The 24,927-nt window shown below is 53.4% G+C and overlaps 1 protein-coding gene across 2 annotated transcripts in view; it reads right to left on the bottom strand.

Moving 5' to 3' along the window:
- Window positions 1-2,025: 2,025 nt before the first annotated feature.
- The window catches only part of PPARD (peroxisome proliferator activated receptor delta), a 39,259-nt gene continuing 16,357 nt past the window's right edge, over window positions 2,026-24,927 (bottom strand). Inside the window, exons 3-8 of one of the 2 annotated variants that reach the window (XM_038749612.1) lie at window positions 10,017-10,259; window positions 6,802-6,953; window positions 6,394-6,532; window positions 5,655-5,857; window positions 4,996-5,446; window positions 2,026-4,046 (exon numbers count right to left, since the gene is read on the bottom strand). In XM_038749612.1, the coding sequence (XP_038605540.1) occupies window positions 3,799-4,046; window positions 4,996-5,446; window positions 5,655-5,857; window positions 6,394-6,532; window positions 6,802-6,953; window positions 10,017-10,158 (1,335 nt within the window). In that variant the 5' untranslated portion in view covers window positions 10,159-10,259 and the 3' untranslated portion in view covers window positions 2,026-3,798. The remainder of the gene's footprint in view (window positions 4,047-4,995; window positions 5,447-5,654; window positions 5,858-6,393; window positions 6,533-6,801; window positions 6,954-10,016; window positions 10,260-24,927) is intronic. The other variant, XM_038749613.1, reaches the window with a different exon arrangement.

The following is a 24,927-nucleotide window of genomic DNA, read 5'->3' as shown; positions in this document are numbered from 1 at the left end:
ACTGTTGGGTAGGGACTGTCTCTATGTGTTGCCAATTTGTACTTCCCAAGCGCTTAGTACAGTGCTCTGCACATAGTATGCGCTCAATAAATACGATTGATTGATTGATTGATTGATTAGAAAATGGGGATGAAGGCTGTGAGCCCCGCCGTGGGACAACCTGATCACCTTGCAACCTCCCCTGCGCTTAGAACAGTGCTTTGCCCATAGTAAGCGCTTAATAAATGCCATTAAAAAAAAATTCTGGGAAAAGGAGTTTTTTTAACTTTTATTGCTGGGTGGGATTCATGACTGGGGATCAACAGACCCTTCAAGTTGGCAATCGGAAGGGAGCTCAAATCCTTTCCTTATTCCAACTCTGTTCCGTCCCTCCTCCCCCTGGCCGTTACCCAAAGCCTGGGAGGCCTTCGACTTGGCTGCTTGGTTGTTTTTTTCCTCCCACCTCACCTTGGGTCCACTTGCCAGGACGTCTAGGTCAGGCTGGATGTTTTGTGGGCCTAAACTCCCGTCCGCAGAGGTGGCACCCACAGAGTAGATACTCGGGGAGGCCGGGATGGACAGGCCTAGCTCTGTAGCTGGGGGAGATACGACACTGGAAAGGGAAGCCCCGGGCCAATCCTAGCCCCCACCTTTACCTGCAGGACTACAAGAGCTGCGGATTGGCATCGGCTGTTTTGCCTTTGGAAACTTCCATAATAATAATGGCACTTATTAAGCGCTTACTATGTGCAAAGCACTGTTCCATCAGGTTGGGGTTGGTCTCCTGGGCTGCCCCTCTCCTCATCCCACCTTCAAGAAAAGCCCAGAGTCCTCGTGACACGTAATAATAATAACGATGGCATTTATTAAGCGCTTACTACGTGCAAAGCACTGGGGAGGTTACAAGGTGATCAGGTTGTCCCATGTCGGGGGGGCTCGTCTTTATCTCCATTTTCCAGATGAGGGAACTGAGGTCCGGAGAAGTGAAGTGCCTTTCCCCAAGTCACACAGCTGACAAGTGGCGGAGTCGGGATTTGAACCCATGACTTCTGACTCCAAAGCCCGGGCTCTTTCCACTGAGCCACGCTGCTTCTCTAAGGTAGCATCCTATCACGGGGACTGTTTTGGACAGCCTAGGCTTTGGGATTCACAGCTGGGCAGTGCCAGTCTGGAGGAATCAATTGTATTTAATCAATCGTATTTTTGAGCGCTTACTGGGTGCAGAGCACTGTACTAAGCGCTAATCATCCCAAGATGATTTCACCTACACAGTGGGTAGACTGTGAGCCCACTGTTGGGTAGGGACTGTCTCTATATGTTGCCAATTTGTACTTCCCAAGCGCTTAGTACAGTGCTCTGCACATAGTAAGCGCTCAATAAATACGATTGATGATGATGATGATGATCACGGGGGTGGCATAAGCACCCCGCTTGTTCCACTTTGGGCCAGCCCAATCTGGCAGATGGGGTTGGGGCCCTTGGTCTGGTCTAAAGCAGCGAGGCCGGGCAAGGGTCAGAAGTGGGTTGGGATGAAGCCAGAAAAGTTGGCGCTCCACCCAGACTTCACGAACGTCCTCTGTAGGGACTGGCCCTACTCAAGCGGCTTCAACCCAGGGGCACGGCTGGCGAGGCCAATTCTTCTCCGCTCCTCTCAGGCCACCACTGCCACCTACTCACCACGGCACAGTGGATAAAGCCCAGGCCCAGGAGTCCGAAAGTCACGGGTTCTAATCCTGCCTCCTCCACTTGTTTGCTGTGTGGCCTCGGGCCAAGTCACTTAACTTCCCTGTGCCTCAGTTATCTGTAAAATGGGGATTAAGACTGTGAGCCCCATGCGGGACAGGGACTGATTGGCTTGTATCCACCCCAGTGCTTGGTATATAGTAAGAGCTTAACATACCATAATTTCTTTAATTTTCCCTTTAGGTCAAGGGCTGGGAACCCCCACCCTCCCTTTCTTGGAGCTGGAAGGGACGGGATGTGATCCTCTTGGGTCCCACCCTCCAGCAGGGGCCCCGACCCGGCCCCTCAGGAGGCAGGGAGGCCTTGGTTTTCATGTCCCGTTTATTCAAGTCCAGTCCAACTGGGAGCACATTTTAGGGTACGAATGTGTCCTTGGGGCTCCTAGCAAAAATAGAGATCTCCTGGGGAGGGGTGGCCCAAGCAGTGTGGGGGTTGGGGAGGGGAGGAGGAGACACGGGGCAGGCCGTGTCTCCACCTTCACAGCGTCAGGTGGACCTGGTTCATCAGGGGGAGTGTGCCCCGGGAGGCGGGTGGCAGGGCGGGGACGTAGGAGACGCCTCTGCAGCCCTGAGCCTGTTGGAGATGGAGCGGGGGGACGTGGTGGGAGGGAACTGAAGACAAGAAAAGGCTTTCCCTCTTAAGGCTGCTCCTGGGGAGATTGCCACAGGAAGGTGCCTAGGCAGGGGGTGGATAGATGGATGGAGAGGGTTCAGCCCAGACTCCCTTCTCTGGCCAGGACAGCTTGTCGGGCCTCGCTTCCTCCGGCCCCTGGGCTTTCAAAGGGCACCAAGGATGCCCACCCATCCTGCCACAGCTGTGCCCCTTCAGGAGCAAGCAGTGGAGATGCTGGGGGAGAGGGGGGGGAGTGAGTTTGTGTGTGTGTGTGTTTACGCACGCATGCACACACACACACGTCATGGGTGGTTAGAGAACCGGGCCAGCAATTTAGACCCGCCAGGGCCCGTTTCCACCGCAGCGACCCTGGGTCCCTAGCCGCAGCCCCCTCCGCGCTTCTGGCAAGGGGCTGCTGGACTACGACAGGCAAGCTGCCGGGGAGAGGGGGGGCGATGACAAATCTCACGATCCCCTCCCCCCGGAACACCCCCTGAGCGCTTGAGGACGGCAGGTTCAGAGGACAAGACTGGGGTCTTGTCAAGTCTGCCCCTCGACCCGGTCCTCACAGCAGGCTGCTAAGCTCTGCCGGTCAGAAAAGGGAGATCTCTGCCTGCTGGAGAGAGAGGAGATGAGGGAGGGGAGGGGGAAGGAAAGGTAAAGGCAGGGTCGGACCTGGGGAGGAGGATGGCTAAAGTGAATTCAGTGCTTGGGGCGGGAACTTGGGGGAGGGCCAGGGGGTTCACCTGGGACTGGAGGGCGGGGGAGTGTGGGCCCCAGGGCGGGAGGTAGAGGAGTGCAGCCCGGGGCTGGGGGCGGTGAGATCCAGGTGGGGGAGAATGCGGGGCCCTAAGCCCCCCAGCGGGCCTGCGCTGGAGGTAAACGCTGCCCGGGAGGGTAAGGGAAAGACCAAGGGGTGAGGCTGGCAGTGGCCTGGCTTGGGCCTCTAGCTCCTGGCTTCTAGCCCAGGCTGGGGAGGCCCAGGGCGGCCCCCTGGCCCCAAAGGGGATGGCAGTCGGGGGTCCCCTTCCTGGATCCTGCCCCGCGCCCGCCCCCGCCCCCACCAGCCGGCTTCCCCTGAGTGCTGGGAGGACCGGGGCCGGGGGCCAGGAGGAGTACAAGGAGGGCCAGAGTCCTTGGCGGGATTAGTGTTGACTTGGGGCGTCAGACGGACAGGCGACGGCCTTCCCTAGGCCCATAAGGCAAGAGCCTGGCCCGTCCCAGTCCCGAGCGAGCCCGAGGCGCTGGGGAGGGCCGAGGGGAGCCCTCCCTGGCTTCTGCTGGTGAGCGAAGGCGAACCGAGCTTCTGCGGGCGGCGGCGGCGCGGGAGGCACAGACGCAGACAGACGGCAGACAGAACCGGAGAGCGAGGGCCACGCTGCTGAGCCAAACCGGTGGCACGCGGGCCGGTCGGCTCCCGCCGCGTGCCCGGGCTCAGGGGCGAGCCGGCCCCGAGCCGCCCCCTCAGTACATGTCCTTGTAGATCTCCTGCAGCAGCGGGTGCAGCGAGGTCTCCGTCTCGGTCTTCTTGATCTTCTGCATCAAGTGGGCATGCTCGGTCACCAGCTGCCGAAGGTCAGCCATCTTCTGCAGCAGCTTGGGGAAGAGGTATTGGGCGTCGGGGTGGTTGGCGTGCAGGTGGAACTCCAGGGCCTGCAGGATGTTGTCCTGGATGGCCTCCACCTGTTTCACGTTCATCAGGCCGGGCCGATCTGCGGGTGGGCAGGGGGAGCCCGCTTGAGCCGCGGCGGGTCCCCGGGATGCGGCCGGCTCACGGCCTACCCGGGCCCCAGGATGGAGGATCTGCACATCAGGCAGAAACTCCTCACCCTGGGCTTCAAGGCTGTCCATCCCCTCGCCCCCTCCTACCTCACCTCCCTTCTCTCCTTCTCCAGCCCAGCCCGCACCCTCCGCTCCTCCACCGCTAATCTCCTCCCTGTACCTCGTTCTCGCCTGTCCCGCCATCAACCCCCGGCCCACGTCATCCCCCGGGCCTGGAATGGCCTCCCTCTGCCCCTCCGCCGCGCTAGCTCTCTTCCTCCCTTCAAGGCCCTGCTGAGAGCTCACCTCCTCCAGGAGGCCTTCCCAGACTGAGCCCCTTCCTTCCTCTCCCCCTCGTCCCCCTCTCCATCCCCCCATCTTACCTCCTTCCCTTCCCCACAGCACCTGTATATATGTATATATGGTTGTACATATTTATTACTCTATTTATTTATTTATTTTACTTGTACATTTCTATCCTATTTATTTTATTTTGTTGGTATGTTTGGTTTTGTTCTCTGTCTCCCCCTTTTAGACTGTGAGCCCACTGTTGGGTAGGGACTGTCTCTATGTGTTGCCAATTTGTACTTCCCAAGCGCTTAGTACAGTGCTCTGCACATAGTAAGCGCTCAATAAATACGATTGATTGATTGATTGATTGATGGAGAGAGCCAGGCAGCTCCGGGCCCCGGTTCTGGCGACTCCACCCCAGGCCCGGCCCCCGTCCCGAGCAACTGGCCACACCTCGGACATGGATTCTGGGGCTTCCCGACTTTGTTTCCCACCTCCGGGGTGGTCTCTCCCGGACCAGGCCATCCGGGCCTCTCCCAAAGCCCCCCTCCCTCCCCAAGGGGAGCATAAGGGGCGGGAAAGGACTCCCTCTGACCCCCGGGGGCTCACCTCCACACAGGATGATGGCGGCGATGAAGAGGGCCAGGTCGCTGTCGTCCAGCTCGAGGGCATTGAACTTGACGGCGAACTCGAACTTGGGCTCGATGATCTCGCTGAAGGGCTTGCGCAGGCTGCGCAGGAACTCGCGCGTGACGAAGCCGTTGCCGTTGGCCACCAGGAGCCCGTCCTTGTTCATGATGGAGGCCAGCATGGCGAAGATGGCCTCGTGCACGCCGTACTTGAGCAGCGTCACCTGGTCGTTCAGGTAGAGGCTGGCGAAGCCGGGGATGCTCTTGGCGAACTCGGTGAGCTCCCGCACGGTCTCCACCGTGGTGCACTGGCAGCGGTAGAACACGTGGACGCTGATCTCCTTGTAGGGGGGCAGGCCGTTCACCAGCTGCTTCCAAACCAGCCCTTTCTCCGCCTGCCACATCGTGTCCATGTCGTGGATCACGAAGGGCTGCAAACCGACCCTGGTTAGAGGCTGGGTGGCGGGACGGGAGGGACGGCGGGAGGGACGGCGGGAGGGACGACGGGAGGGACGACGGGAGGGATGACGGGAGGCCCTCCTCGCCCCGCCAACCGCCACCCCGGCCCGTGGGGGCGAATCAAGACCCCGAGGTTCAGCTGCAGGGTGCCGCCGCGCGTGCCCACCCGGGGGTACTCACGGGCGTGCTGCTGGCCTTGCCGGTGAGGATCCCCCGCGCCTTCTTTTTGGTCATGTTGAAGTTACGCAGGTAGGCGCCGTACATGTGCTTGGAGAAGGCCTTCAGGTCCGCCCCTTGCGGGTGCTGCCTGGCCCCTTCGCTGGCCGACAACCCGGCCACCAGCCTCCTCTTCTCCGCCTCCGGCATGCGGCCGAAACGGATTGCTGGGACACGGGGGGGCAGATGGAGAGTGGGTGACCGGGGAGGGGTCTCGGAGAGAGAGCCGGGGGCTGACGGGACCTGGTGAGGGGGGCTTGAGACGCGGTCCCTCTCAGGGGAGAGAGCAGCAGGGCCCCTGGACAGTTGGGACCGGTCTCTGCGTGCTGAAGGAGGGGGCTGCCGGGATCTGGACCACTTAGGAAGCTGGACGGAGTTGGCACGGGGACCCTCGGGGCCCGTTCCCTAACCAACCCTCACCGCCCTCGGGCTCTTAGCTTCAGAGCCCAGGGTCCCGAGTGGCAGCTGAACCCAGCGCTTTTGGTCGTGGGGAGGTGGCCCAGCCCCACGGACAGGGCAAGAGGTATTGCGTTTCCACAAGCTGCCACCCACCCCCCCGCCGAGCTCCACCGGCCTCTGGGGTCGGGCCCCCCCTCCCCTTCGGGGGGGCTGCTGTAGCTGGGCCCTCAGTAGTCCTGGCCAGTAGCGGGACTGGCATGTTTCCGGTCCCGCTCCGAGGGGAGAGTTCCCCGCCGGTTCTCACCGTTGTGCGACATGCCGAGGGACAGGCACTTCTGGAAGCGGCAGTACTGACACTTGTTGCGATTCTTCTTCTGGATCTTGCAGCTCCGCTCGCACCTCTCGTACTCCAGCTTCATGCGGATGGTCCGCCGGAAGAAGCCCTGGGAGGCCGCCGGGCCGGGGCGGGGAGAGGCCGCGGGGAGGGGGGTTTGAGCGGGCGGTCGGCCCAAGGCGGCTTCAGAGCCGATCCCCGATCCCACAAGGACTCTACGGTTCTCCGGGGCTCGGCCCGGGTCACGCTCCCTCTCCTCGGCCCCCTTCTCGGTCCAGAGCTTCGCGCAGGGGCGAAGCCCGGTTTTCCCAACCCGCTCCATCTCCCTCCGCCTCGTGTCACGGTCCAGCTCTGTCCCCCCTCCCCACCCCTCCGTACCTTGCAGCCCTCGCAGGCGTGGACCCCGTAGTGGAAGCCGGAGGCCCGGTCCCCGCACACCCGGCACTCCACGCTCAGGCCCCCGGGAGTCCCCCCATCGCTGCCCATCTGCAGTTGGTCCGACAGGGATGGAGAAGAGCTCTGGGGAAGGTCTGAAAGGCAAGGGGCCTTGGGGTCACCAGGGGTCAGACGGCCCCCGGCTTAGACCGTGGCCGGGGACTCTGTGGGGCGGAGGGTCAGACGATGGGGGCAAGGACGGACAGGGCCCGGAGACGGGCCCGTTCCCTATTCGCAACCCAGTTGCCCCCTAGCCCGAGCTCTCTGCTCTGGCCAAGCAAACCCATTTGCCTTTTAAACTCTGCATTTGCTTTTTAAACTCTTTTAGACTGTGAGCCCATTGTTGGGTAGGGACTGTCTCTATATGTTGCCAATTTGTACTTCCCAAGCGCTTAGTACAGTGCTCTGCACATAGTAAGCGCTCAATAAATACGATTGATGACGATGATTTGCCTTCCCCGCTCAAGCCATGCGTGGACCACACTACTGTCCCTGTTGGAATGCCCACCCGTAACTTCCTTCCCAACTACTTCCTTTCAAATTCCTGCTTCCTCCTCCAGGAAGCCCAGTTAGACTAACACCTTCTGACTGACTTCTTGAGTGGTGCTGCCTCTTTCATTTGGCCATATTCCTTCTCCTCCTTCAGATGCCCAGGTCCACGGTACCCACCGAAGATTCTACCCACCCACCAGACCTAACCTCCCCGCAAGAGGAGCAGCACGGCCCAGTGGAAAGAACACCGGCCTGGAAATCAAAGGACGTGGCTTCTAATCCCGGCTCTGACACTTGTTTGATGTGTGACCTTGGGCAAATCACTTCGCTTTCCTGTGCCTCAGTTACCTCGTCTGTAAAATGGAGATTGAGACCGTGAGCCCCATGTGGGACAGGGACTGTGTCCGACCTGATTAGCTTGTATCTACCCCAGGGCTCAGAACAGAGATTGGCACACAGGAAGCTCTTAACAAATACCATTATTATTAGAGCCTCCCATCTCCCCACTCACTTGGCCCCCAAGACTAACAAAATTGAAAATATCAAATAGAAGCCCCCTAAATTCTTCTCCTAGCCTCTGCTACATCCTCCCTCCCATCCATCTCTCACAAGAAGATCTCTTGCTTGCTTTCAGATCCTCCCCTACCCCCCAACCGAATCCCTTCTCCTTCTAAAATCACTTGTGTCCACACTTGTTTCCTTGGTGATCACCTCATCTTCAACCACTTGCTCTCAGACGGCTCCTTCCCTCGTGCCTTCCAACACGCTCATATCACCCTTGTAACAACTCCGGCACTGACGCTTGCTGCTGTGTGGCCTTCGGCAAATCACTTAACTTCTCTGGGCCTCAGTTTCCTCTTCCGTCAAGTGGGGATTCATTATCTGTTCTCTCCCTAACTTGGACTGTGAGCCCAATGATGGACGGGGACTGTAGCTGACCTGATTATCGTGTGCACAATACTTGGCAAAGTAAGCATTTAACAACCACAATTACTGTCACATTAAAAAAGCCTTCTCTAGATTTAGAGAGAAGCAGCGTGGGTCAGTGGAAAGAGCCCGGGCTTGAGAGTCAGAGGTCGTGAGTTCTAATCCCAGCTCTGCTACTTGTCAGCTGTGTGACACTGGGCAAGTCCCTTAACTTCTCTGCGCCTCAGTTACCTCATCTGTCAAATGGGGATTAAGACTGTGAGCCCCACGTAGGACAACCCGATCACCTGGTATCTACCCTAGTGCTTAGAACAGTGCTTGGCACATAGTAAGTGCTTAACAAATACCGTTATTATTATCTCCCTGAAGCCTCCAGCTATCGCTCCAGCTCCTTGCTCCCATTCCCGTCTGAACTTTCCTGCTGCTTCTCGCAACACAAACTCCATACCACTGACTTTCAGGCATCCCATCAGCTATCCTTCTCCTTACCTATCCACTCTCTTCCCCCTTTACACTCCAGCTCACACTCTTCACTCCTTCCAAACTAGCCTACTCACCCGGGCCTATTCTTGTCTCTCTCCCGCTAAGACTTCTTGCTCAAGTCCTTCCTCCTCCTTCACATCTGGCAGAACCCGGCTCCCCGCAACTTCAACGCCTTTCTGAAGCCCCACTGCTTCATTTCATCATCCTCAATCGTATTTATTGAGCGCTTACTGTGTGCAGAGCACTGTACTAAGCGCTTGGGAAGTACAAGTTGGCAACATATAGAGACAGTCCCTACCCATTTCCCTTCCCCTGAGGTCACAGCCTCCTCCACCGGCCCTCTCGGTATTTATGAGCCCCACGCCCATCCACCAGTCAAACGTCCGTATGGACCGAAGCACTTCCTCACTCGGACCATTCTCCCGTTCTTCTTCCTTCTCCACGTACTTGGTTTGTGTCTGCCTCACCCCAGTAGACTGAACGCTCCTTGAAGGCACAGGGATGGTATCTTCTAACCACATGGTATGAGCGCTTAGTACAGTGCTCTGCACACAGTAAGCACTCAAATACGATTGAATGAATGAATGAATCATCATCGTCAATCGTATTTATTGAGCGCTTACTGTGTGCAGAGCACTGTACTAAGCGCTTGGGAAGTACAAGTTGGCAACATATAGAGACAGTCCCTACCCAATAGTGGGCTCACAGTCTAAAAGGGGGGGAATGAATGAGCCCAAGGACTCGGTATGGTGCTCTGCAGGCAGTCGATCGTATTCGAGCGCTTACTGATGGGAGAGCCCAATAAAACAGACACATTCCCTGCCCACAGAGAGCTTACAGTCTGAATATACCCGCGTGTGTGTCTGACGGGGCTTCCGTCCCTTGGGTCAGCCCCTGGGCGAAGCCGTCCTGTCTCTCTGGCGTGCCTAGAAGGCCTCTGAAGGCAGGACTGGGGACTTTCAGTCCAACAACCCTTCCTCGTGACTGGCTTGAGAGTCTGGGCTCCTTTCCCTCGGCGCCCCCTCCGCGGGCTCCAGTCATTCAATCATTCATTCAGTCGTACTGACTGAGCGCTTACTGCGTGCAGAGCGCCGTACTAAGCGCTTGGGAAGTACAAGTCGGCAACATATAGAGACGGTCCCCACCCAACAACGGGCTCACAGTCTAGAAGGGGGAGACAGACGACAAAACAGAACGCGTGGACGGGTGTCAAGTCGTCAGAACAAACGACTTGACCCGGAAAGTCCTCCGGTTACCTGGGTAGCTGCTGGACGGAAGCGAGCTCTCTGGTCCCTCGTTTGGCTCAGGGGCTGCCCCGACCGCTGCCACCGTCACTGCCTCTTCCTCTTTCTCCTCCTCTTCCCGGCCCTCAGGTGCTTCCTCCTGGAGCTGCTCCATTGCTGGTCACGCCTCAGTGCCACGCCTGCAGCCCCGCTCATAGCTCTGGCAGCATCTGGGGCCGCCCGCAGAGGGACCACTACAGAAGGCTTCGGCTCGGCCTGGGGGCCGGGGGGAGAGGGATGGGTGGGAGAGGGAGAGAGGGGGGAAGAGGCGGGGTCACCGCGTGTCCCTCGAATGTGCTTCGCGCCAAGAGGGCTGGGCCCCGAAAGGGGCGTGGGGGCCCCCGGTCCTTGTTCCCTGTTGAACTGGCATGGTCCCCGACCTCCTCTCCAGGGTCAGCGCCCGCCCGCCCCTCTCCCTCCTCTTTGAGGGGGCTGACTCTAGCGAGGAAGACGGCGGGTGGTGGACAGAGAATAATAATAATGGTATTTGTTAATCAATCAATCAATCGTATTTGTTGAGCGTTTACTGTGTGCACAGCACTGTACTGAGCCCCTTCCTTCCTCTCCCCCTCGTCCCCCTCTCCATCCCCCCATCTTACCTCCCTCCTTTCCCCACAGCACCTGCATATATGTATATATTGGTACATTTTTTTTACTCTATTTATTTATTTATTTAATTTATTTGTACATATCTATTCTATTTATTTTATTTTGTTAGTACGTTTGGTCTCTGTCTCCCCCTTTTAGACTGTGAGCCCACTGCTGGGTAGGGACTGCCTCTGTATGTTGCCGATTTGTACTTCCCAAGCGCTTAGTCCAGTGCTCTGCACCTAGTAAGCACTCAATAAATACGATTGATGATGATGATGATGATGTACTAAGCGCTTGGGAAGTACAAGGTGGCGACATATAGAGACAGTCCCTATCCAACAGTGGGCTCCCAGTCTAGAAGATCAAACCCACCCCACGGGCTCCAGACAGAGTAGAGCTTCTGCCACGGGCTGACCCACGGGCTCTCTGTCTTCCCAGTCGGTCAGTGACCGCTGGAGAATCTCAAAACGGGTGAAATCGACAACGGACCGGTCACGTCCGTCCTAAGCGCTTACTACGTGCGAAGCACTGTTCTAAGAGAAGGCTGAAGGCTGACCCAGGCATCCTATAGGGAGGGGGAAGCCACGGGCCCAGGCTCTCGCCCGGAGTCGGGGCCTTCAGGCCGGGACTGCCCCGTTTATTTCCACTGCTTGGCCCCAAGGACTTGGGGTCGAGCCCAGTTCCCGGCAGGCGCAGCCGTTGGCGATGATGTCGGGCCTTCTTTCAGTCCGAGGGGGACCGGGCCCCACAGACCCCCTGAAACCCAATCCGGCGTATTTCTTTCACTTTCCCAAGGAGTGACCCCCTTGACCGCGACCTCACACCTCCCCCGGGGAGCAAGGTCTGCAGCGGCCACTCCACCCCCACCGCGGCCGGTGGAGGGGCCTCTGGGCTCCGAGACAGCCGGGAGACGGCCAGAGAAATTAAGTGACTTGCCCAAAGTCACCCAGCTGACAAGTGGCAGAGCCAGGATTCAAACCCGTGACCTCTGACTCCAAAGCCCGTGCTCTTTCCACTGAGCCACGCTGCTTCTCATGTGTTTTACTACGGGCAGAGCACTGTTCTAAGCGCTGAGGGGATACAAGGCGATCAGGTTGCCCCATGTGGGGCTTACGGTCTTCATCCCCATTTTGCAGATGAGGGAACTGAGGCCCAGAGAAGTTAAGTGCCTTGCCCAAAGTCACCCAGCTGACGAGTGGTGGAGCCGGGCTGTCTCGGGAGGAGGAGGAGGAGGCGAGCGTACCAAAGAGAAACCGAGAACGGCGGGCCGCAACCCAACCCACCAGTCATCCGGGCCTGCCCGAGCGTGCCCGGATGGCCAAGCGCCCGCCGTCCAGCTGTCCGGGTCCGGACTCATCATCATCATCATCAATCGTATTTATTGAGCGCTTACTATGTGCAGGGCACTGTACTAAGCGCTTGGGAAGTACAAATTGGCAACATATAGAGACAGTCCCTACCCAACAGTCTAAAAGGGGGAGACAGAGAACAAAACCGAACATACTAACAAAATAAAATAAATAGAATATTTATTATTCTATATTCACGACTCGTGAATATTTCACAGTCATTCATTCATTCATTCGATCGTACTGACTGAGCGCTTACCGCGTGCAGAGCACTGTACTAAGCGCTTGGGAAGTACAAGTTGTACTGTGAAATGAATGGTCGTGAATATTTAGACTCGACCGTGATACGGCTGGGCCTGGACCCCCGGACGATTAGCAGTCTCCGTGGCCCCCAGGAAAGAGGGATTGGCTTGTTACCCCTGGGTTGGGGTGGAGGGCCAGGCTATCCCCCCTTCCTAGTGGACACAGCACGGGCCTGGGACTCAGAAGGTTATGGGTTCTAATCATAATAATAATAATAATAATGATGGTATTTGTTAAGCACTTACTACATGCAAAGCACTGTTTTAATCCCAGCTCTGCCACTTGTGTGCTGTGTGCCTCTGAGCAAGCCACTTAACTTCTCTGTGCCTCGGTTCCCTCCTCTGTAAAATGGGAATTAAGACTGTGAGCCCTGTGTGGGACAGGGACTAAATCCAACCCGATTATCTTGAATCTACCCCAGCACTTTGAACAGTGCCTGGCACTGTGTGGCTCAGTGGAAAGAGCCCAGGCTTGGGAGTCAGAGGTCGTGGGTTCAAATCCACCACATGTCAGCTGTGTGACTTTGGGCAAGTCACTTCACTTCTCTGGGCCTCAGTTACCTCCTCTGTAAAATGGGGATTAAGACTGTGAGCCCCCCGTGAGACAGCCTGATCACCTTGTAACCTCCCCAGCGCTTAGAACAGTGCTTTGCACATAGTAAGTGCTTGATAAATGCCATCATTATAATTATTATTATGTGCTTAAAAAGTACCCTAATTATTATCATCCTCCTTCAGTCCTACACCTTCAGGCTTTCATCCCCTTCTCCGTCTGGTCCCACCCCAATGATCCTGCTCAGGATCGACCTTTCCTGGGTCCTCCCTGCCCTTTCCTCCAGACTGGGCACCGCCCCCCGCGAAGCCTAACCCTGTCTCTATACGTTGCCAACTTGGACTTCCCAAGCGCTTAGCACAGTGCTCTACACACAGTAAGCGCTCAATAAATACGACTGATGATTGATGATGAGGGGACAGCGAGTGCCCACGGCGGGCGTGCCCCCCGGGGCGAAGCTTCCGGACCAAACCGCCGCCTAAAAAGATAATAATAATGATGGCATTTATTAAGCGCTTACTATATGCGAAGCACCGTTCTAAGCGCTGGGGAGGTTACAGGGTGATCAGGTTGTCCCACGGGGGGCTCACAGTCCTCACCCCCATTTGACAGATGAGGGAACTGAGGCGCAGAGAAGGGAAGTGACTTGCCCAAAGTCACACAGCTGACAATTCACGTGAACCCATGAACTCTTGACTCCAAAGCCCGGGCTCTTTCCACTGAGCCACGCTGCTTCTCACCACGCCTAGGTCATCCAGTGTGGACAGACTCGGGAGGAGTCGTGAAAACAGTGGTAGTTACGAAAGTGTCTGCCCTGGCAACCGCCAGCTAGACTACGATGCCACCGCCCAGCTCCGGCCATAAATGGGCTCTGGGCGTGCCCGGCGTCGCCCTGCCCGCCCCTCGCTCATTTCGCCCCCAGTGAAACCCAGCTGGCAGGGACCAGGACCCACTAGTGGCACCGCACTGGGATCAATTCCTTCCCTTGGGCTCGCGGTCCCGGTGTCTTCCAGCCTGACTCAGTGGAAAGAGCCCGGGCTTTGGAGTCAAAGGTCATGCGTTCGAGTCCCGGCTCCGCCACGTGTCCGCTGTGTGACCCTGGGCAAGTCACTTCACTTCTCTGAGCCTCAGTTCCCTCATCTGTAAAATGGGGATGAAGACTGTGAGCCCCACATGGGGCAACCTGATCACCTTGTGTCCCCTCAGTGCTTAGAACAGTGCTTTGCGCATAGTAAAACATATGAGAAACAGCGTGGCTCGGTGGAAAGAGCACGGACTTTGGAGTCAGAGGTCACGGGTTTGAATCCCGGCTCTGCCACTTGTCAGCTGTGTGACTGTGGGCAAGTCACTTCACTTCTCTGAGCCTCAGTTCCCTCATCTGTAAAACAGGGATGAAGACTGTGAGCCCCACGTGGGGCAACCTGATCACCTTGTGTCCCCTCAGCGCTTAGGACAGTGCTTTGCACGTAGTAAAACATATGAGAAGCAGCGTGGCTCGGTGGAAAGAGCACGGACTTTGGAGTCAGAGGTCACGGGTTTGAATCCCGACTCTGCCACTTGTCAGCTGTGTGACTTTGGGCAAGTCACTTAATTTCTCTGGGCCTCAGTTACCTCATCTGTAAAATGGGGATGAAGACTGCGAGCCCCCTGTGGGACAACCTGATCACCTTGTACACCCCCAGCGCTTAGAACAGTGCCTTGCACATAGTAAGCGCTTAATAAATGCCATTATTATTATTATTAGTAGTAGTAAGCGCTTAATAAATGCCATTATTATTATTATTAGTGTTCCAGACTGGCTCGAGGCTCGCCCGGTCTTTACGCCGGAGCCTTCACCACCGCTCCAGGCCGGGCTGTAACCTCAAAGTCGATCCACATGGTTTAGGGATTAAACTCCCTTAAGTCTAGCTGGCTTCTGTCACTTCAGAGAAGGGAAGGCCGTAGGGACCCTCTCCGGTGGGACAGAGCCATGCCGGGGGTGGGGGGATCCAACACGGCTGCCTCCGATGCCCAGAGTCACCCACAGACTGGCCCACACCCTGGCATGACTGTGGAGGGACCACACCATTAGGTAGGTGACTGTCTTTTAGACTGTGAGCCCACTGTTGGGTAGGGACTGTCTCTATATGTTGCCATCTTGTACTTCCCAAGCGCTTAGTACAGTGCTCTGCACACAGTAAGCGCTCAATAAATACGATCGATTGATTGACGCAGAAACATCCAAGGGGGCCTAACCTCTTCCTGCTTCCCAAGACTCACTGTGAAACGGATAAGAGTTGGCATCCTTCTTGACCCCCAATGCAACTTTCACACCATCTTTCCACCCCCAACCCTTTCCTCCCCTCCCTTAGAGCCCACACGATGATGATGATGGCATTTGTGAAGGGCTCACTATGTGCAAAGCACTGTTCTAAGCGCTGGGGAGGACACAAGGTGATCGGGTTGTCCCACGTGGGGCTCACAGTCTTCATCCCCATTTTCCAGATGAGGTCACCGAAGCCCAGAGAAGTGAAGTGACTTGCCCAAAGTCACCCAGCTGACAATTGGCGGAGCCGGGATTTGAACCCAGGACCTCGGACTCCAAAGCCCAGGCTATTTCCACTGAGCCACGCTGCTTCTCACTTTGTATATGTATATATGTTTGTACATATTTATTGCTCTATTTATTTTACTTGTACATATCTGTTCGATTTATTTTATTTTGTTAGTACGTTTGGTTTTGTTCTCTGTCTCCCCCTTTTAGACTGTGAGCCCACTGCTGGGTAGGGACTGTCTCTATATGTTGCCAACTTGTCCTTCCCAAGTGCTTAGTCCAGTGCTCTGCACACAGTAAGCGCTCAATAAATACAATTGATTGATTGATTGATTTGTCACCCACTCCAATTACCGGTTGCCCCACCTCCAGCTTTCCGAACTATTCTGACACCTTTATTGCTCTCCTCTTTCACCGTCTCTCCGTTGCTCCTCAGGGACTTCGACATCATCATCATCATCATCAATCGTATTTATTGAGCGCTTACTATGTGCAGAGCACTGTACTAAGCGCTTGGGAAGTACAAATTGGCAACATATAGAGACGGTCCCCACCCAACACTGGGCTCACAGTCTAAAAGGGGAAAGACAGGGAACAAAACCAAACATACTAACAAAATAGCACACTGACGTCCACCCATCGCCAGAGCGACCCCGGTCCCGGGTAATAATAATAATAATAATAATAGCATTTATTAAGCGTTTACTATGTGCAAAGCACTGTTCTAAGCGCTGGGGAGGTTACAAGGTGATCAGGTTGTCCCACGGGGGGGCTGACAGCCACGTGGATGTGCCCGGCGGCCTTCCCGCTGTCCACTTCAACTCCACTGACCTCCTCGCTCTCCTCACCCACTCAAGGACTCGGACACAGCGTCGGCCAGTCAGGGAGTTAACTTTTTCCTCTAACGCCAACTTGGAAATCCCTCGATCCGATCAAAACGTCCTCACCTGTTTCCTCTCCCACAAACACGCTCCCCACAGAGACCTGCCGTCTCTGGACCCCCTCCAATTTTTCCAAGTCGCCATGCCTCATTTGGTCTTATTGCCCAACCCACCCTCTCAATGCACAAATCAATCAATCAACTGTATTTACTGAGTGCTTACTATGTGCACGCTTGGGAGAGTACAATATATCACAGTGGATATGTACCCTGCCCAGTCTAAAGAGGGGGAAACAGACATTAATGTGAATTCATAAATTGCAGAAATGTCCGTAAGGGCCGTGGGGCCGGAATGGGGATGAATAAAGGGAGCAAGTCAGGGTGACGCAGAAGGGAAAGGGAGAAGAGGAAATGAAGGCTTGATCCGGGGAAGGCCTCTGGGAGGAGATGGGATTCTGTCACTTGTCTGCTGTGTGACCTTGGGTAGGTCGCTTCACGTCACTGTGCCTCAATCAATCAATCAATCGTATTTATTGAGCGTTTACTGTGTGCAGAGCACTGGACTAAGCGCTTGGGAAGGACAAGTTGGCCTCAGGTCATCTGTAATAATAATAATAATAATAATAATAATAATAATGGCATTTATTAAGTGCATGGGTTCAAATCCCGGCTCCGCCAATTGTCAGTTGTGTGACTTTGGGCGAATCACTTAACTTCTCTGGGCCTCAGTTCCCTCATCTGTAAAATGGGGACTAAGACTGTGAGCCCCCCGTGGGACAACCTGATCACCTTGTATCCCGCCCAGAGCTTAGAACAGTGCTTGGCACATAGCAAGCGCTTAATAAATGCCATTTTTATTGTTATTATTATTAATTTCTCTGGGCCTCAATTACCTCATCTGTAAAATGGGGATTAAGATTGTGAGCCCCCCGTGGGACAACCTCATCACCTTGTATCACCCCCAGTGCTTAGAACAGTGCTTGGCACATAGTAAACGCTTAATAAATGCCATTATTATTATTCCTAATTTCTCTGGGCCTCAATTACCTCATCTGCAAAATGGGGATTAAGAATGTGAGCCCCCCCATGGGACAATCTGATCACCTTGTATCCCCACCCCACGCTTAATAAATGCCATTATTATTATTCCTAATTTCCCTGGGCCTCAATTACCTCATCTGCAAAATGGGGATTAAGAATGTGAGCCCCCCATGGGACAACCTGATCACCTTGTATCCCCCCCCAGCGCTTAGAACAGTGCTTGGCACATAGTAAACGCTTAATAAATGCCATTATTATTATTCCTAATTTCTCTGGGCCTCAATTACCTCATCTGCAAAATGGGGATTAAGAATGTGAGCCCCCCCATGGGACAATCTGATCACCTTGTATCCCCACCCCACGCTTAATAAATGCCATTATTATTATTACTAATTTCCCTGGGTCCCAATGACCTCATCTGTACAATGGGGATTAAGAATGTGAGCCCCACGTGGGACAGGGACTGTGTCCACTCTAATTAACTTGTACCTACCCCAGTGCTTAGAACTGTCCTTGGCACATAGTAAGCACTTAACAAGTACCTCCTCACCCTGGGCTTCAAGGCTGTCCATCACCTCGCCCCCTCCTACCTCACCTCCCTTCTCTCCTTCTCCAGCCAGCCCGCACCCTCCGCTCCTCCGCCACTAATCTCCTCACCGTGCCTGGTTCTCGCCTGTCCCGCCATCGACCCCCGGCCCACGTCCTCCCCCGGGCCTGGAATGCCCTCCCTCTGCCCATCCTCCAAGCTAGCTCTCTTCCTCCCTTCAAGGCCCTGCTGAGAGCTCACCTCCTCCAGGAGGCCTTCCCACACTGAGCCCCTTCTTTCCTCTCCCCCTCGTCCCCCTCTCCATCCCCCCCATCTTACCTCCTTCCCTTCCCCACAGCACCTGTATATAAGTATATATGTTTGTACATATTTATTACTCCATTTATTTATTTATTTATTTTACTTGTACATATCTATTCTATTTCTTTTATTTTGTTAGTATGTTTGGTTTTGTTCTCTGTCTCCCCCTTTTAGACTGGGAGCCCACTGTTGGGTAGGGACTGTCTCTATATGTTGCCAATTTGTACTTCCCAAGCGCTTAGTACAGTGCTCTGCACATAGTAAGTGCTCAATAAATACGATTGATGATGATGATGATGAAGTACCATAATTTATTTCGTCCTTCTGGCCGGAAACTCTTTCCCCGTTAACACCTGACGGACCATCATCCTCCCCACCTTCAAAGCCCTCCTAAAATCACATCTCTTACAAGAGACCCTCTCCAACTAAACCCTAATTCCCCACACTCCCTCCCCATTCTTGCATTACCTATGCCCTTGGACCTCAACCCTTTGAGCAGCGTGGCTCAGTGGAAAAAGCCCGTGCTTTGGGGTCAGAGTCATAAAAATGCCATTATTCTTCTTCTTCCTAATTTCTCTGGGCCTCAATTACCTCCTCTGTAAAATGGGGATTAAGAATGTGAGCCCCCCCGTGGGACAACCTGATCACCTTGTATCCCCCCAGTGCTTAGAACAGTGCTTTGCTCATAGTAAGTGCTTAATAAATGCCATCAGCCCACTGTTGGGTAGGGACTGTCTCTATATGTTGCCAACTTGTACTTCCCGAGCGCTTAGTACAGTGCTCTGCACACAGTAAGCGCTCAATAAATACGATGGATTGATTGATTGATTGGAAGGGAAGAAACATCCCCGCACACCTGTCGAGAAAGATGTCCACTGTCACCCAGGGAGACCTTTAAGGATCACGACCTACGGATCCACAAGCTTACGGAGATTCTGCCGTCGCCCGCACCCACTGCTTCAATAATAATAATAATAATAATAATAATGCTTCTCTGTGCCTCAGTTCCTTCGTCTGTAAAATGGGGATTAAGACTGTGAGCCCCCACCGTGGGACAACCTGATCACCTTGTAACCTTCCCAGCGCTTAGAACGGTGCTTTGCACATAGTAAGTGCTTAATGAATGCCATCATTATTATTATTATTGTCCCACGGGGGGCTCAGAGTCTTCATCCCCATTTTACAGATGAGGGAACTGAGGCCCACAGAAGTTAAGCAACTTGCCCAAGGTCACACAGCGGACAAGGGGTGGATCTGGGATTTGAACCCATGATCTCTGACTCCAAAGCCCGGGCTCTTTCCATTACTCTATCTATTTATTACTCTATTTTACTTGTACCTATCTATTCTATTTATTTTATTTTGTTAATATGTTTGGTTTTGTTGTCTGTCTCCCCCTTCTAGACTGTGAGCCCACTGTTGGGTAGGGACCGTCTCTATATGCTGCCAACTTGTGCTTCCCAAGCGCTCAGTGCAGTGCTCTGCACACAGTAAGCACTCAATAAATACGATTGGTTGATTGATTGATTGATTTCCACTGAGCCACGCTGCTTCAAGGCCCCCATCACCCCTCCACTGGCCCCCCGTGGGACACTCATATCACACCCCTCCATGCCTACCTTCCCTCCTCTACACATGGGCAGCGGGGTCGGGCTCAAGTGTGGCCCATGGCCCAGGACCCTTGTTTTCCAAAGACTGTGGCTGATCGCCTCCTGATCGAGAAGTAAAGCAGACGTTCCCGCTGACCATCTCAAAGCCCGTCACCAATCAATCAATCAATTAATCGTATTTATTGAGCACTTACTGTGTGCAGAGCACTGTACCAAGCGCTTGGGAAGTCCAAGTTGGCAACATAGAGGGACAGTCCCTACCCCACAGTGGGCTCACAGTCTAGAAGGGGGAGACAGAGAACAAAACCAAACACATTAACAAAATTAACAAAAACAAATTCACCAGCCCTCCGGTCCGGGTCCGCGGGGAGAATCCGTGGCGTGCCCGGCGCGGAGATGGACGAGCTGAGGCCTTGGACCTCGCTAGGAGTCAGAAAGTCCGGAGTGGATGAAGCGGATTCAGAAACTACAGAGTTCCTTTCAGCGCCTTAGAGCTCACCAATGAAGGGCAAATATGGCAGGGATGAGCCCCTTCTCCCAGTCCTTTCGCTATTTACTCTCTGCACTTCCTTTTATTTTCTCAGGACATCTATCTAGGTCATTTTCTAGTTCCCAGATAAGAATCAAGTCCACAAATATTTGAAAAACATAAACTCCCACTACAGAAAAGGGAGGCGTGGGGTGAATGGAAGGCAGTAGGGTAGGGGCAACTGGGATAATAATAATAATAATAATAATAATAATTAATAATAATAATAATAATGACAGTATTTCTTAAGTGCTTACTATGTGCCAAGCACTGTTCATTCATTCGCATTTATTGAGTGCTTACTGTGTGCAGAGCACTGTACTAAGCACTTGGGAAGTACAAGTCGGCAACATCTAGAGACGGTCCCTACCCAACAGCGGGCTCACAGTCTAGAAGGGGGAGCCGGACAACAAATCAAAACACGCAGACAGGTGTCAAAATCGTCAGAACAAACAGAAATAAAGCTATATGTTCTAAGCGCTGGGGGAATACAAGGTGACCGGGTTGTCCCACGTGGGGCTCACAGTCTTAAGCCCCATTTTACAGATGAGGGAACTGAGGCCCAGAGAATAATAATAATAATAATAATAATAATAATAATAATAATAATAATGGCATTTATTAAGCGCTTACTATGTGCAAAGCACTGTTCTAAGCGCTGGGGAGGTTACAAGGTGATCAGGTTGTCCCACGGGGGGCTCACAGTCTTCATCCCCATTTTACAGATGAGGGAACTGAGGCCCAGCGAAGTGAAGTGACTTGCCCAAGATCACACAGCTGACAAGTTGGGCTAGCTAGCTCTCTAAGCTAAGCTAAGCTACCTAAGCTAGCTCTCTTCCTCCCTTCAAGGCCCTACTGAGAGCTCACCTCCTCCAGGAGGCCTTCCTAGACTGAGCCCCCCCTTTGTCTCCCCCTCGTCCCCCTCTCCATCCCCCCCATCTTACCTCCTTCCCTTCCCCACAGCACCTGTATATATGTATATATGCTTGTACATATTTATTACTCTATTTATTTATTTATTTTACTTGTACATACCTATTCTATTTATTTTATTTTGTTAGTATGCTTGGTTTTGTTCTCTGTCCCCCCCTTTTAGACTGTGAGCCCACTGTTGGGTAGGGACCGTCTCTATATGTTGTCAACTTGTACTTCCCAAGCACTTAGTCCAGTGCTCTGCACACAGTAAGCGCTCAATAAATACGATTGATGATGATGATGAAGTCGGGATGAGAACCCACGACCTCTGACTCCCAAACCCAGGGCCTTGCCACTGAGCCACGCTGCTTCTCAATAATAAGAAGAAGAACCAGGGACAAGGCAGGTTTCCTATAAAACACTCCGACCTCCAGGCCCCACCTCCTACTGCTCGGGAAGCCCTTTTCCTTCCAGGGCTGGGGTCTTTGGGGCGGCTTGGAGGGGCCGCACGGCTGAGCGGTCCACGCGGGGGTCTCCCTCCTCGACTCGGCGGGCTGGGGTGAGTGAAGACACCAAAACGGAGGTGGGGGGTGGGTCAGGAGAGGATTGACCAGAAGACCTAAATTAGGAGAAGCAGCGTAGTCCAGTGGACAACGCGCAGGCCTGGGAATCGGAAGGACCCGGGTTCTAATTCCGGCTCTGCCGCTCGTCTACTGCGTGACCTTGGGCAAGCCACTTCACTTCTCTGGGCCTCAGTTACCTCATCTGCAAAATGGGAGTGGGGACTGTGACCGTGCCCAACCTCTTTCATTCATTCAACCGTATTTATTGAGCGCTGACTGTGTGCAGAGCACTGGACTAAGCGCTTGGAAAGCACAATTCGGCAACAGATAGAGACGGTCCCTACCCAACAGCGGGCTCACAGCCCAGAAGGGGGAGACACACAACAAAACAAAACAAGTAGAAAACACAACAAAACAGGCAAAAGCTCCTCACCCTGGGCTTGAAGGCTGTCCATCCCCTCGCCCCCTCCTACCTCACCTCCCTTCTCTCCTTCTCCAGCCCAGCCCGCACCCTCCGCTCCTCTGCCGCTGATCTCCTCACCGTACCTCGTTCTCCCCTGTCCCGCCATCGACCCCCGGCCCACATCCTCCCCCGGGCCCGGAATGCCCTCCCTCTGCACATCCGCCAAGCTAGCTCTCTTCCTCCCTTCAAAGCCCTACTGAGAGCTCACCTCCTCCAGGAGGCCTTCCCACACTCAGCCCCCTCCTTCCTCTCCCCCTCCCCATCACCCCGCCTTACCTCCTTCCCCTCCCCACAGCATCTGTATATATGTATATATATTTGTACGTATTTATTACTCTATTTTATTTGTACAAATTTATTCTATTTATTTTATTTTGTTAATCTGTTTTGTTTTGTTGTCTGTCTCCCCCTTCTAGACTGTGAGCCCGCTGTTGGGTAGGGACCGTCTCTATACGTTGCCAACTTGGACTTCCCAAGCACTTAGTACAGTGCTCTGCACACAGTAAGCACTCAATAAATACGATCGAATGAATGAAGTAGACAGTGTCAATACCATCGTCTCTATGTGTTGCCAACTTGTACTTCCCAAGCGCTTTGTCCAGTGCTCTGCACACAGTAAGCGCTCAATAAATACGATCGAATGAATGAACGAAGTAGACGGTGTCAATACCATCGTCTCTATGTGTTGCCAACTTGTACTTCCCAAGCGCTTAGTACAGTGCTCTGCACACAGTAAGCGCTCAATAAATACGATCGAATGAATGAAGTAGACGGTGTCAATACCATCGTCTCTATGTGTTGCCAACTTGTACTTCCCAAGCGCTTTGTCCAGTGCTCTGCACACAGTAAGCGCTCAATAAATACGATCGAATGAATGAACGAAGTAGACGGTGTCAATACCATCGTCTCTATGTGTTGCCAACTTGTACTTCCAAAGCGCTTAGTCCAGTGCTCTGCACACAGTAAGCGCTCAATAAATACGATCGAATGAACGAAGTAGACGGTGTCAATACCATCGTCTCTATGTGTTGCCAACTTGTACTTCCCAAGCGCTTAGTCCAGTGCTCTGCACACAGTAAGCGCTCAATAAATACGATCGAATGAATGAACGAAGTAAACGGTGTCAATACCACCGTCTCTATGTGTTGCCAACTTGTACTTCCCAAGTGCTTAGTACAGTGCTCTGCACACAGTAAGAGCTCAATAAATACGACTGAATGAATGAATCGAAATAGATGAATAGAATAACAGATATATACACATCATTAATAAAATGGAGTAATAAATATACACAAGAGCTGTGGGGAGGGGAAGGGGGTAGGGCAGAGGGAGGGAGTGGGGGAGATGGAGAGGTGAGGAGGAGCAGAGAAAAAGGGGCGGCTCAGTCTGGGAAGGCCTCCTGGAGGAGGTGAGCTCTCAGTAGGGCTTTGAAGGAAGGAAGAGAGCTAGTTTGGCGGATGATTATCTGATTACCTTGTATAATAATAATGATGATGATGGCATTTATTAAGCACTTACTATGTGCACAGCACTGTTCTAAGCGCTGGGGAGGTTACAAAGTGATCAGGTTGTCCCACGGGGGGCTCACAGTCTTCATCCCCATTTGACAGATGAGGGAACTGAGGCCCAGAGAAGTTAAGTGACTTGCCCAAAGTCACACAGCTGACAATCTACCCCAGGGTTTAGTGCACTGCCTGGCACACTGTAAGTGCTTAAATACCACTATTATTATTATTAGTAGTAGTGGCATTCTAGTCACAGCTCTGCTACAGTTTGCTGGGCCAAGAAACTTCTTGGGGCCTCAGTTTTCTTGGTGCTCAAATTAGGGTAACAATGCTTGTCACTCCCTGTCCCCCAGGGATTTTGTAAGCAGAATAATTATGGTATTAAGTGCTTACCACGTCTACACACTTGTACTAAGCGCTGGGGTGGGTACCAGATAATCAGGTTGGGCGCAGTCCCCATCGCACATGAGACGCACAGTCTAAGATGAGGAAACTGAGCCACCGAGAAGAGACGTGATTTGCCCAGGGTCACAGACAGCAGGCAAATAGCACGGCTGGGATAATATGAGATAATATGAGAGGTAAAAATACTAGACAAACTCAAAGGGAAGAGAAAAAGAAGAAACAAGATCCCCTACATCATTCCTGCGGTAGCCCTGGCTCTACGCCCAGCCCCAGGCCATGCTCCACTCCTGGGCGGGTCGGCTCACTGATCCAAAGGGGCAGTGCCCACTGTAATCAATCAATCAATCAATCGTATTTATTGAGCGCTTACTGTGTGCAGAGCACTGTACTAAGCGCTTGGGAAGTACAAGTTGGCAACATATAGAGACGGTCCCTACCCAACAGTGGGCTCACAGTCTAGAAGGGGGAGACGGAGAACAAAACCAAACATACTAACAAAATAAAAGAAATAGAATAGATAGGTACAAGTAAAATAAACAGAGTAATAAATATGTACAAACATATGTACATATATACAGGTGCTGAGGGGAAGGGAAGGAGGTAAGATGAGGGGGATGGAGAGGGGGAGAGGAAGGAAAGGAATACTGTACCCTCAAGTATTTCCTCAGCTCAGGAGGGGAGCTATGGAGGAGAGTGATGACACTTGCCTCAATAATAATAATAATAATGATAATAATAATAATAATAATAATAATGGCATTTATTAAGCGCTTACTATGTGCAAAGCACTGTTCTAAG

Source organism: Tachyglossus aculeatus, chromosome 7, assembly GCF_015852505.1.
Source record: "Tachyglossus aculeatus isolate mTacAcu1 chromosome 7, mTacAcu1.pri, whole genome shotgun sequence".
Lineage (NCBI taxonomy): Eukaryota > Metazoa > Chordata > Mammalia > Monotremata > Tachyglossidae > Tachyglossus > Tachyglossus aculeatus.
This window is presented reverse-complemented; position numbering and strand designations above follow the sequence as displayed.